The sequence below is a fragment of the Camellia sinensis genome, chromosome 7, assembly GCF_055761805.1.
Source record: "Camellia sinensis isolate YWXY chromosome 7, ASM5576180v1, whole genome shotgun sequence".
NCBI classification, from domain to species: Eukaryota; Viridiplantae; Streptophyta; class Magnoliopsida; order Ericales; family Theaceae; genus Camellia; species Camellia sinensis.
The window spans coordinates 171,250,656-171,264,688 of NC_138967.1; the positions used below are offsets into that span (position 1 = coordinate 171,250,656).

Consider the following 14,033-nt stretch of genomic DNA (forward strand, 5'->3'; position numbering starts at 1 on the left):
TGCTCTGCAAGGTGTTCCCCTCATCCTTCGGGGAGATTGCATCGGATTGGTTTCACAAATTACCGAAGGGAAGTGTGAAGACCTGGGAAGGCCTGGTCGAGATGTTCGTGGCCAGGTTCGTGACAAACAAACTACAGCCATTAAGGGTAGACGCCCTGATGGCTCTGACAATCAGTGAGGATGAAGGCCTTAGGGCCTACGCAAAAAGGTATTATGAGGTGTTCAACCAAATACCCGAATGCAACCAAGAGGTGACGGTCGTGTCTTTCAAGAACGGCCTAAAAGATGATTGTGCACTACGAAAGTCATTGGCAAAAAACATTGCCAAAAAGCATGGAGGAGCTCATGGCTAAAATTGAGAAATACGCTAGAGCCGAGGAGGACACGCCAGGGATTAAGGCGACAAAGTAAGAGAAAGTAAACGGCTCGCCGAAGCGAGGCCGAGGTAACAATGGATCCAACAAACAAGAGATAGGACTGAGAACCGCACAGGTAGTCACAACTGTATTCTAAGTCCCAATTCACAAAGTCCGGGATAAAATCCGAACCCAACCCTATTTCAGAGCACCAGCTAGGGTACCAGGAAAGTTTATGGGAAGGAGCCTTGGTAAGCATTATGTCTACCATAATGAAGATGGGCATTTGACTCAGGGTTGCAGAGCCCTGAAGTCACACCTAGAAGACCTGGTAAGGCAAGGCCATCTAAGGGACCTTGTAGATGAGGTCAGGACAAGGGAAGAATAGATAAGATTGCCTCAGGCACCAGCAGCTCCACCTCCTCTAGCACAGCAGCCGCAGGCAGGCGGACCTCAGGTAATTAATATAATTCACTCAAAGGTCAACGGAAATGAAATACAGGGGGAGACCCAGAAGGTGAAGCACTTGCAGTATGTGTACCAGGTCCAGGAGAAAAGACCTCGGGCCGAGGAGTGCCAGGGACCTGTAGTGTCCTTTACTGAAGCCAACCTGGAGATGGTACAACATCCGCACAACGATGCCTTGGTAGTATTCCTCCAGGTTAGGGAGTGCCAAGTGAAGCGTATTCTAATTGACCAAGGCATCTCTTGTGACATCATGTATGTCAGATGTTACAAGGAGCTTGGCCTTCACCCAGATGATATGAAGCAATCCAATGGACCAATGGTTGGGTTCAATGGAACGCCGACATGGCCACTGGGAGCAATAAACTTGGATGTGCAGGCTAGCACCAAGAAGATAGAGACAAAATTCACCATAATCGACACACCTTCCCCTTACAACGTTATCCTAGGAAGGCCATGGTTACATGCAATGGGGGTTGTTCCCTCAACATTGCATCAACTATTACGGTTCCCAACAGAGCATAAGATAAAGGAGGTCGGAGGAGATCGGCTGCAGGCAAAGAACTACTCCATGGCGGCAATGAAATCCACCTGCAGCATACGAGAACCAGAAAGGGTAGAGATCGAAGATGAAGACGTGGAGGTCCTAGAGGACGTCGGCAAGGAGCTAGCCGAGAAGAGTGAAGAAGCCCTAAAGAAAATCCTTGTCCAGCAAGGAGACGAAGGACGCTTCTTCCTTTTCGGCTCGGGCTTAGCCAAAGAAGAAGAAAAAGAACTGGATGCTTTCTTGAGAGCAAACATTGAAGTGTTTGCTTGGACACCTTATGAAATGCCAGGCATTGACCTCGAGGTCACTTGCCATAAACTGAACGTAGACAGGTCGGCTAAACTTGTAATCCAACGGGCAAGAAAACCGACATTGCTGCATGTTGAGGCAGTGGAAGAAAAAGTAGACAGACTTCTGGAGGCCAGAGCCATTCGAGAGGTAAATTACTCGACATGGTTATCAAATACAGTGGTGGTAAAGAAAAACAATGGTAAATGGAGGGTCTGCGTGGACTTTACCAGCCTAAACAAGGCTTGTCCCAAAGAAAGTTTTCCTTTACCCGAGATTGACCAACTGGTGGATGCCACTTCAAGGCATGGAAGGATGAGCTTCCTAGATGCCTACAGGGGGTACCATTAAATAGCCATGTACCCCCAAGATGAGGAGAAGACTGCATTTACCACCCCAAAAGGGCTGTATTGCTACAAAGTGATGCCTTTTGGGTTGAAAAACGTAGGAGCAACTTACCAGAGATTGGTAACCAAGATGTTCAAACATCTAATTGGCAGAACAGTGGAAGTTTACATTGATGACATGGTCGTGAGTACCAAAGAACCTGAGGGTCATCTGGCCGACCTAAAAGCAATTTTCGATATCCTTAAAACATACCGGCTCTGACTTAATGCATCAAAATGCGCATTTGGAGTTGGATCTGGTAAGTTTTTGGGGTACTTGGGGACCAGAAGGGGCATTGAGCCCAGCCCAGATCAGATCAAGGCCATTCTAGAGTTAAAAAGCCCCACATAGGCGAAGCAAGTACAGATGTTGACAGGAAGGGCTGCAGCCCTGAATAGGTTCATAAGTAAAAGTTCTGACAAATGCAAACCCTTCTTTAGCTTAGTGAAAAAGGCCACAGACTTCTTATGGACAGAAGAATGCAAAGTCGCCTTGGCCGACTTGAAGAAGTATCTGACCACGGCTCCAGTTCTCTCAAATCCAGAACCTGGAGAGGAGCTGTTCCTGTACTTAGCAGTTTCGGAACATGAGGTAAGCGCAATGATAATCAGAGAAGAAAAAGGGGAACAAAGAGCTGTTTACTATGTAAGTAAAACCCTGGCTGATGCAGAAACCAGTTATTTACCCTGGAGAGGTTAACACTGGCCTTAGTATTGGCTTCAAAGAAGCTGAACCATTACTTTCAAGGCCACAAAATTGTGGTGCTGACTGAACATCCTTTGAAGTCCCTATTACAGCAAGGAGATCTGACAGGTAGAATAGCCAGGTGGGCAGTAGCCTTGGGCCAGTATGACCTGGAATACAGACCCAGAACAGCAATCAAAGGCCAAGTCTTGGCCGACTTTGTGGCCGAGTTCACTCCAGGAGCCATCGTACCTCGGGCTCCGTTGAGCCGAGGTGTACGATATACAAGCGAGCAAAAAAGAGCCCAGCCGAAGGAACTAGAACAAAGGAAGGAAGAAAAACTCAGGCCCTGTAGCATTTACATCGGCAACTCCTTTCCACTGTTTGTTGACGGAAGTTCAAACCGACAAGGAGCGGGGGCAGGAGTAGTACTGGTATCTCCAGATGGACAGATACTAGAACAATCTATTCGTTTGGGATTCAAGGCCTCAAACAATGAAGCAGAGTATGAAGCACTGATTGCAGGACTGAAACTGGCAGTAGCAGTAGAAGCAGATGAGGTGATAGTCTTCTGTGACTCTCAGCTTATAGTCAACCAAGCAACAGGGGAATTTGCAACCCGAGATATGTCGGCATACGCAAAGGAAGTAGGCAGGTTGGTGGCCTTGTTTTAGAACTGTCGATTACAGCAGATTAACCGAGATGGTAACAGTCACGCCGATGCCCTGGCCAACCTGGCTAGTGCCATAAAACCTGGAAAGACAAAGACGATAATGGTTGACTACTTATCGGGCCCAAGCATCGAACCACTGACCAAAGAGCGTGAAGCAATGTGTGTGGACATAGGACCAAGCTGGATGGATGTAACAATAGCTTTCCTGAAATAAGGAAAACTGTCAGATGATCACAAAGAGGCACACAAGATCAGATTAAAGTTGGCAAGATTCAATCTGACAGCAGAGGGACATCTCTACAAAAGATCCTTCACTGGACCCCTTTTAAGGTGTGTACATCCTTCACAAGTGGAAGATTTTTTGTACGAAATACATGAAGGAATATGTGGAAGCCATACTGGGGGCAGATCACTTGCTCATAGGGCCATTACCCAAGGATATCGGTGGCCCTATATGCAGAAAGATACAGAAGCCTATGTCAAGAAGTGTGAAAAGTGCCAAAGGTTTGCACCATTGATACACCAACCAGCAGCAGACTTGAACCTAGTATCCAGTCCTTGGCCGTTTGCCCAATGGGGCATGGATCTTGTTGGAAAACTACCCCAAGCAACTGGGCAAAGGAAGTACCTGCTGGTAACAACAGATTACTTCACCAAATAGATAGAAGCTGAACCCCTTACCAAGATCCGAGACGTGGATGTGAAGAACTTCATATGGAAAAACATTATCACCAGATTTGGGATTACAAGAGCAATAGTTGCCGTCAATGGAACACAATTTGATAGTAAGCTAATCAAGAGCTTCTGTGCAAAATTCAAAATCAAGAATTATTTTTCAACCCCAAGCTTTCCTCAAAGCAATGGACAAGCAGAAGCATCCAACAAAGTCATCTTGGATGGGATTAAAAAGAGGCTGCAAGCAGCAAAGGGGAAGTGGGTAGATGAACTACCAAGTGTACTCTAGGTATATCGAACTACGCCGAGAAGATCAACTGGAGAATTCCCATTTGCCATGGCCTATGGCACAGAAGCAGTCATTCCTCCTGAAGTCGGCATCCTAAGAATCAGAACCCAGGGAGTAGAGAACGGAACTAATGATGTATTATTAGCCTGATATCTGGATCTGCTGAAGAAAAAAGGGAGAGAGCTGCAATTCAGTTGGCGGTATACCAGCAGCAGCTTGCCAGGGCTTATAATAAGAAGATCAACCCAAGGGAGTTTCAAATCGTTGACCTCGTCTTGAGAAAAGTCATCGGCAACAAGAAGGATCCCAGAGAGGGCAAGCTTGGCCCAAATTGAGAGGGACCCTATAGAATCATCTCGGTACTGGGCAATGGGGCATATCGGCTTAAAGATAATGAGGGCAAAGAGTTGCTAAGGCCCTGGAATACTTGCAATCTTAAGTTTTTTTATCATTAACTTTTCTTGTTCTTTGTTATTAGCTGAAGTAATAAATAAAGCTTGATTTTTCACACTTGTGACTGATAAAATAGTTGATGATGTTTCTAGAATACATGCATAATGAGAACCCAAGTGGAACTTAAGTTCACATTAGGGGGCAGAAAGTTGGAAAATGGTTCCTGGCAAGGTAGAATATACAAGCTAAAATCAGTCTAACTTTTGTTGAAATTTGAGAAAAATTTACAAGTTGAAGTTAGACCGAGATCATGTTTAACACTTGTTGAAATTTGTGAAAAATTTACAAGTTGAAGCTAGACCGAGATCATCTTTAACACTTGTTGAAATTTGTAAAAAATTTACAAGTTGAAGTTAGACCGAGATCATGTTTAACACTTGTTGAAATTTGTGAAAAATTTACAAGTTGAAATTAAACCGAGATCATGTTTAACACTTGATGAAATTTGTGAAAAATTTATAAGTTGAAATTAAACCGAGATCATATTTAACACTTGTTGAAATTTGTGAAAAATTTACAAGTTGAAGTTAAACCGAGATCATACTTAAACACTTGTTGAAATTTGTGAAAAATTTACAAGTTGAAGTTAAACCGAGATCATGCTTAAACACTTGTTGAAATTTGTGAAAAATTTACAAGTTGAAGTTAAACCGAGATCATGCTTAAACACTTGTTGAAATTTGTGAAAAATTTACAAGTTGAAGTTAAACCGAGATCATGTTTAACACTTATTGAAATTTGTGAAAAATTTACAAGTTGAAGTTAAACTGCTTAAACACTTGTTGAAATTTGTAAACAATTTACAAGTTGAAGTTGAACTGAACACTTGTTGAAATTTGTGAAAAAATTTACAAGTTAAAGCCAAGGTTGCATTAAGAGAAGTCCTTATGTACTTACCAAGGTATATTACCCCGAGGAAATTACACAGATAATGTGTATGCTTGAAAGCATGCAAAATTATTCTAAGTATAGAATCATACAAGACAGTAAAAGGAAGACAAAGATACAAACATTCAGGAGAGAAAGTTGTATTAACATTCAAAAGAAGGAACACCGGTCACATTGAGAGCTTGCATTGTTTCAAAGAAAGAAAAAATACAAGGTACAGAAAGAAGAGAAAAGCATAAAACTAAGATTCTTCGGCGCCACTGGCAAGTTGGGTCTAGAGCTCGGAGGTCTGCTGAGAAGACATCTCGGCGGCCTTCTTAGCCGCGAGCTCGACGTCTATTTCTTCAAGGGTTTGGTCAAAGCTCTTATCAGCAATAGGCGCGTCCGACGTTGCCTTCTCAGGAGTAGCGTCTTTGGGAACCTCCTTACCCTTCTTATCTTGAGTCAAGTCCAGGACTTGCTCATTTTGAGTAGGGGACTTGGCCCCAGCAGCTTCCTTTGACTTTCTCACCAAAGCTTCCTCCTCAGACTCAGAATCATCGTCGGATTGGCTTAAAGTTTGGGGGAATGGCAGGGCGAAGACGTTGGTGTTCTTGAGGGGGGAGTCCTCGGGGATTTCAAGCTTTTTCAGTAAAGTCATCCAACCAAGGGTGAAACCCTTGTTGCATGCCTGCTTCACCTGTTTCTCGTAGTCCGCCGTGACATCAGCCACCCCCTCATTGTATCCCTTCTCATCGGCGGCCTTGAGCTCAACGTCTTTTTTGGCCAAGGTATCTTGCAGCTCTTTCTGGGCCTCGATCGTCTTTTCTTCGGTCTCTTTTTTTCTGGGCCTCAAGAACCTTAGTTATGGCATCAGCAGCATCTGCCTTTTCCTCGACCACGTCTGTTAAAGTCTTCATTTTTGCCTCGGTCCTTTTATTGGTCTTCTGCAGACTAGCAACCTCCCTAGTTTTGTCGGCCAACACCTTCCTTGTCTCAAAAGATTACACTGAGAAGGAGTGGGCGTGCTGGATTGACTGAAAAAAAATGGACAGAGCAGAAGTTATTAGAAAATTTTCTAAGTATAAAAAAGAGAAAGAAAGAAAGATACCAAGTGTGAAGACTTACTTGAACAGAACGCTGGAGCATCAGTGCAAAGTTTTCATACTCACTCATCTCGGCGTTTCGGTCGAGATCTCCAGGAAGGAGCAAAGCTGTTCTAAGGGCAGCACCGACGTTAACGTCATCGGCACTATCACCAGCTCTGACCAGCTTGTCCTCCAGTGTGATTTGGGGGGCCCAGGGGTAGTCAAACTTCATGGAGCCCGAAGCTGTTACAGATTCAGACCTCGGCCTTTTTGACCGAGTGGATTGAGATGGTTAGGCCTCGGCGGGCCTCTTCTCGGCAGCAGAATGAGACTTATCACTCTCAGCCAATTTTGAAATTGGCAAGGTGTCCTCAGTATCAATTTGAGTCATCGTTGCCTTTGGCTGAGCCTTCTTTATTCTTTTTGGCTTTGGCTTTGGTGGAGGCTGGGACTGCGCTGGTTGGGCGTCTACGGTGGATGGAATGTTGGCCAAGAGGTCTTTAGCAACTGCTTTCTGGCGGCCCATCTCAGCAGCAAAAACAGTTTGTCGTCGTCGTCGGCGTTGGGATGGTGGGATCAACTGTGGAGCGAAGGTAGATGGTTGTTCTGCTGGATCTGAGGTTGACCCTTGATCTGGCCGAGATAATGAGGCTGTTGGGAGAGTGGTGGCGGACGGAGGAGACTGACTCTTCTTCTTCTTCTTTAGAACGTCAAGAAGAACTGACTTGTAAGTGGGAATAAAGTTGAGTAGTAGTGGGGCTCTCCGCTTATGAACTGGCAAATCCAATAGCTTCTTCAAGTCCTTGCTGGAGAAGAAAGACTTGCGAAAGCCCTTTGGTGGCTGAGGAAGAACGGCAAAATGAAAAGCACAGACATTAGAACAAAGTATTGAAAACTTTAAAAAAGAGAGCAAGAAAAAGTGACACTTGGCCCTTACCATCTCCTTTCCCGAAAATTGTTCAGCTTAGGGGATAAAGGTGGAGGTCATCGTTGGGCTGAAACTCCCAGTTGCCCGAGACGATGAAGTAATCGTCTCCAGCACCCTTGTTTGAGTCTGTGAGGTCAGCAATGAGCTTGTACTCAGTGGACTTCGGCTTGAGGTAATAAATGTGGCCTTTTTCCGATTTCAGGCGACACATAATGTAGCAGTACTAGAAATCGGCAAGAGTAACTCTAGCATTCTCTTGTTTGTCTAAGGCTATTGCTCCAGTTATGACTCGGTAAGAATTAATGGCAAGCTGCATTGGGTTCAATTTATAGTAGAGAAGGATTTCTCGGAAAAAGGTGTCAAGTGGAAACCTAAATCTACACTCGATGAAGGCCACTACTGGGAAGGGCATGAGGTTCACATCGGACATAATGGAATCCTCCTCCCCTGCCAACCTGAGGTGGGCATTGGCAGGGATGAAAAACTCCCGCCTAAAGTATTCTAATTTGGTCAAGGTGTCTACCCTATGCTTCCACATACCCATGACGTCGGCTTAGGCGGAAGGTGTATAAATTGGAAATAAAGTGTTCTGTAAAGGCTCAGAAGACCTCGGCAAAACCTAAAGTTCACACTGGGGTAAGAATTTGTGAAGATCAGAGGGGTATTCATTTCAGTTTTCCCTAAGATTCGTATGTTCTAGGGCAAATCTCAAACCTAAGTCTAAACAAACGGAGATTGAAGGCAAGAATCTGGAGAAAATACAGAAAACACAAACAAGAGCAATGATTCAGAATCAAGAACAGTGGTGAATCATCAAGAACAGTGTGACAGAGTGTGTGCAAGAGTACCAGGCCAAGAACAGTGGCAAAAGTGAACAAATTTGTGAGCAGTATGTGAATATTCAAGAAAGGACTGGGCAAAAACAAAATTACGAAGCAAACATACTCAAACAGCAATGGCAACAAATAAAAAGGTAAAGTTTTTTCAAGAAACTGGAAACCAGGAGGACACAAAAGCTTACCAGAAGAGTGAAACCGGTATTGAAAACGTAGGAGTCAGGAGGTGGTTGCAATCAGAAGAGGACAGCGAAAGCTTCACCGAAGCAGATGAATGAAAACAGTTACAGAGCTTGAAAATCTGTAACAATGGCGCATTCTGGGAGAAAAAGTTAGAGATAGGAAAAACTTCAGAAACGGTGGTGTAAAATGAAGAGACGAAAAGAAGAAAAGAAGTTTTTTCTAAACTCGAAACGGCGGCAAAAAGACAATTAATGTGCGTAAAACGACGTATACGTCAGACGGCGCACGTGAGAAAAATTCAACTTACAAGCGCATATTCAGTACGATCCAGTGAGGGGAAGACGCGTGGCAGAAACGGTTGATTTATTTTGCGTGACAACTCATACGCGTGATAAAAACTCTTGGAGTTCTTGGTTTAAAGAAGCAAGTGACCTCGGCTGGACCTAGTCGTGTGAAGCCGACATATTATGACCTCAGTAAATAGATGATACAGCAAGACAGCCGACATGCTATATGATATAACGAAATAAGTTCCATCACCTCAGGATGCCGAGGTAATAGAGCCTAGGGGGCAGTTGTGGGGATATATTTTTTGAGTACTAGCACGTGGCCAAGGTGACGCCGACGTGTCAGCCGAGGTGCCACGTGTCCTGGTCGCGACGCCGAGGTGATCTCGGCTAGGCCGAGGTTATATCCAAAGATATCAGAGTCCGGGATAAACGGATAAGAGACAAGAGTCCTAGAATGAGGAAGGACTTCAGCTTGGATAAGGATAAAGCTCTTAGGGAGTTTATTTTTATCTATTGGAGAGTCCAAGCTAAGCACTGAGCAGAAGTCTATTGAAGCTAGGCTTCTATCTAGACTAGGATTGTGTTGGTTATAAAAGAAAGGCACCTCCATGGGTCTAAGGTACGCAATTTATATTCAGAACAGTGAGTAAGCACTATTGATTATCTTTGAGAGACATTTTGATTACTGACTTAATCATCGGAATGCCCCCGGGTGGACGAACTACAGTCGGAATCTCTTTTTTCTATTGCAGGTCGTTCGGCTTTAATCTATTCTACTTGTATTCTCCAGCTGAGTGCTTGATTAGCAGTGTGGTCAGAAATTGACACACACAATTATAATGATTTTTCCTCCTTATCCCATCACCCAAAACTGTTAATCAATTTTTCTTGATCACAAAACTACCAAAAATTTACAAAACTACCAAAAATTTAAATATAAAATGCGAACGCATGCATGTGCACAACTATTAATAATAATAAAAAAAACAATTTCACTTGGTTCCATCTGATTCTTTTCGTCTTAATCCATAAGCAGAAACATAATCTAATGATTTGTAATAATCCCAATGGTTTGGTTTAATAGTGAATATTTGGGATTTGATAGTGTGCTTCCTTTAAAGTCTTATGTTTGAAGCTTTGTAAGTGCAATTTTAAGATTTTAAATTTTTTTGAGATTCTACGAATAAGTGGTGGAATTGATCTTCAGGATTAATTGATGCGACAAGCCAAATATTGAATTATAAAAAAATAAAAAAATCTAATAATTTTTAATTACTTTGAATCGGATAAAAAGTCGTTTTCTTTGACTCAGCGATGAAGGATATTAAATGTACAATTTTATATTGAGCAATTGAAGAATATAAAAAAAATATGAGAATTTATGAATGGTCATGAATATAACCATGTCATACCCTGAAGCAATCAATAATTTTTCCTTTGAAATACCACCTAATTATGTGCTATGGACATGAAACAACTCTTCCGTGGGTCGAATGTCAAACTAGAGAGAGAAAGAGGATCCATTTCCTTTTGTTAAAAATAGCAAAACTTTGAACGAGTCAATCTCTCCCTAAAAATCTCACAAATGTGTGGAGAACCACAAGAACTTTCACTTACCACACAAACATAACAGATGACCTCTCTTTTCTCTGAAAAACTACTATAAAAATGGACTCCTCGTACCCTCAAGATCCATAGCACCCCCCAAAAAACCATCGCAACAAAACAAAAAAGGAAAAAATAAATTAAAAAAATAAAAATAAAAATGGCAAAGGCTTTTGTAGCCTTAATCACTTCCGCTCTTTGCCTCTTGGCCTTTGCTGGCTTCGCCAATTGCCAGAAAGATGAATTCTTCGTCGAAGGCTATGTCTACTGTGACACTTGCCGCGTCTTGTTCGAGACCAGAGTCAGTCACAAAGTTCCTGGTACGTCACATAATCAATTTGGGCTAACTCTGTTGGCTAGAAATTTTAACTTTTGTCACCTCTCTCTCTCTTTTTGGCTGTGGTTCAAATTGCGGTCTTCAATGCAATAAGAATATATAACAACTTGCATATACTAGTTATTATTCAGTAGTTCTGTAACTCCAAACTGGTACATAAAATCTCAAGCCCAAAGGGGCTAATTTTGTAGGTGGTGGAGAATTGTACTTGGCCTACCTTTTGGGGTGTGGAGACAAAAGTAGTCATATTCATCGTTTTTGCATAGCTTTATTGGTCAAAAGCACTACGAACGGTGTTTTCAAATTATTGAATAATTTTCTTAGACACATAAGGATAGAATTGACCTAATCCACATTCTAGGAGTGGATTTATTGGTTGGAAGCATGTATACGCATGCTATATTGGTACTCTCATACAGAAATTTAAATATCAATCGATATATATTGAAATTTAAAATTTTTAATTTCAATATTCACTAATATATTAGTCAATATCATCTGATATCTATAAATATATAATTGTAACACCGATATCAATACATGAATCAGGTACAAATATGTCTTTATTGTGTATATACTACTATATAATTCACACACTTTTGTATTAAAATATTCTTTTTGAGCTAATTGTTTCAAACTTGAGCTCGTTTGTTGTTGCAGATGCTGAGGTAGAACTCAACTGCAGAGGCCAAGACAATCATACAGTGACCTACACTGTGTCTGGAAAAGCCGACAAGGAAGGGAAATACAGCTTGAAAGTAACCGGAGACCACCAGGACGAAATCTGCGACGTCACTGCCGTCAACAGCCCCGACACTGACTGCAACGAGTCAGTGTCCGACATCAACAAAGCCAGAATCTCTCTCACTGGGAACAGCGGCATGGAATCCACCAAACGCTTCGCCAACCCTATCGGATTCAGGAAGAAAGACTCTCTTGCCGATTGCAAGAAGGTGCTCGACGAACTCGGTTTCGTCCCACTCCAAAACTGAAGACTTCTCGTGACTCACTAGGGCTTTTTGCCATAAACCCTGATAAAACATTGGCTTCTCTCTCATCCTCTTAATGCACGTACTGTAAAAACCCTAATTGAGTTTTTTTTTTTTTTTTGGCAATGCTATGATTTCATGATTGGCGAGTCCATGAGCTGTTAGAAGCTTTTTGGGGAGAACTCAATGCGTTTTGTTTGGCTGGTCAATCATTATAGTTTCTTTTACTTTGTTTTTTGTTATTTGTTCTTTTATTAAAATAAATGATGTTCCTTGTGACATTGTAATTCTAAATTCCATTATTATGGTTAATGCTATAAAAATATAATTATGAATCATGTGTGTTATGATGTGTTTTTTCATTGCCAGCTAAACAGCCCAACATTGTTGCTAATTATTTAAAATGGAACAATGTTATAAATAATTTTTTTTTTTATTTTTTTTTTATCATTAGTATACACAAGAAAATGGGATCTATATTAATAAATGGACATGAAATCTAAGAGTGACAAAATAAGAAAAGAAATTAAGTTATATGTAATATTTTTTTAAATAAAATATCACAACTATATCATTTCAAATGAGTTTTTTTATAGAGAAATTATGTTTGTAGATTTTTATAGTATAGTTTTTTATTATAGCCCTAATTGAGCAATTTGCAATATTGAAAAAATAAAATGTCACATTCAAACTATAATCATTTCATTTTTTCTCTCACAAAAGTTAAAAAAATCAAAAAACTCATCCCAAACAAGACTTGAATGGCAAGTTCATGAGCAGCAATGGAAGCTTTTGGGAAGTCCTATTTTTTAAAAAAAAAATTAATAAATGATGATTCTTGTGACCTAGTAATTCTAAATTATTATATTATAATTAATGATGTACAAATATAATTTTCATACTCAATAATGTGTTTTTATGTTATTCTTACATTTTGAACCCGAATGCTTATTATTGTGTGGCTCATAATTGTAAAAATAATTTTGTTAATGTGTGTTTTTAGAACTTATAAAATGTTTTAAAGTGTTAGCTGTTATCTATTCCTATTAGTATTCTTGTATTCTTGTACACCTAAGTTTCTTGACTTATATATACAAGCTTCTCATATTGTATTGATTGATTGAATATATATAATACATATAATTTTCTCTCTCTCTCTCTCTCTCTCTCATTCTAACATGATATCAGAGCTTAGGGTTTTCTCCTAGCTTCCTCTTCTTCTTCATTACGTTTTTTTCTTTCTTTCCTGTCTGGTAGATTGATTCATTCTCACATTGGTTTTTGCGTATCTCGTTCTTCCATGTTTCGATGATTGGACTATACCAGTTTCTTTGTCACTTCAAGACGAAGCCAACGCCATCAAAATCATATCCACCCGCCGCCATACGTGCCTTCACGCGCTGCCAGAAGATCCGACACGCATTGTGTCGTTTCCTACGCGCCTCTGCTCCTGTCTCGCGCTATTTTGCGCCGCGGCCCCATCTGCTAACTAAGCCGCGACGTCAACCCTGGTTGACTGTACGCCATTGTTGACTTTTTGTTATCGTGCACCGCGCGTACCTCCGCTAACGTACGCCATATGTTTCTGACATTAGCCTCCCTTGTTGTGACGTCAGCCCTAATTTTGATTCCCCTGGTTGGTCAAGCAACTTTTACTAGCCGATTTGTCACTTTTTTGGTCCTGTTTTTGGCCCGTTCAAACCATATCCCACCTGTTTTCGGCCTCCTGAATCTGCTGGTATGTTCTGTTTTGGCAAAATTAGCCTCTACAAAGCATCTTCTTCCTTTCTTTTGCCCTATTTGAGCATTATGGATTGTACCAAGCACATCCACTCTGTTTTTGTTATCCTCGATGGGTCAAATTATGTTAGCTAGGCCCAAGCTCTCTCTAACTTCATTAAAGGGAAACAAATTTGGCGGATCATTATCGATGCTCTTCCCAAACCCACCCAGAAGGAGGATGAGACTGCCTCTGCATTTGATGATCATCTTGATGAATGAGAAAGAAAGAATTATCAAATTATCACATGGTTTCGGGATAAGTTCCCTCCATTCATCTCCAGTTTGGCTTGTTCCAAGATGATGATCAAATT

General features: G+C 41.4%; 1 protein-coding gene across 1 annotated transcript; it reads left to right on the top strand.

Moving 5' to 3' along the window:
* The first annotated feature begins 10,641 nt into the window (after positions 1–10,641).
* LOC114260574 (anther-specific protein LAT52) lies at positions 10,642–12,203 on the top strand. The gene is made up of 2 exons (XM_028200720.2): positions 10,642–10,934; positions 11,612–12,203. The coding sequence occupies exons 1-2, from the start codon at positions 10,775–10,777 to the stop codon at positions 11,941–11,943; spliced, it is 492 nt and encodes a 163-aa protein (XP_028056521.1). The 5' UTR covers positions 10,642–10,774; the 3' UTR covers positions 11,944–12,203.
* Positions 12,204–14,033: the final 1,830 nt, after the last annotated feature.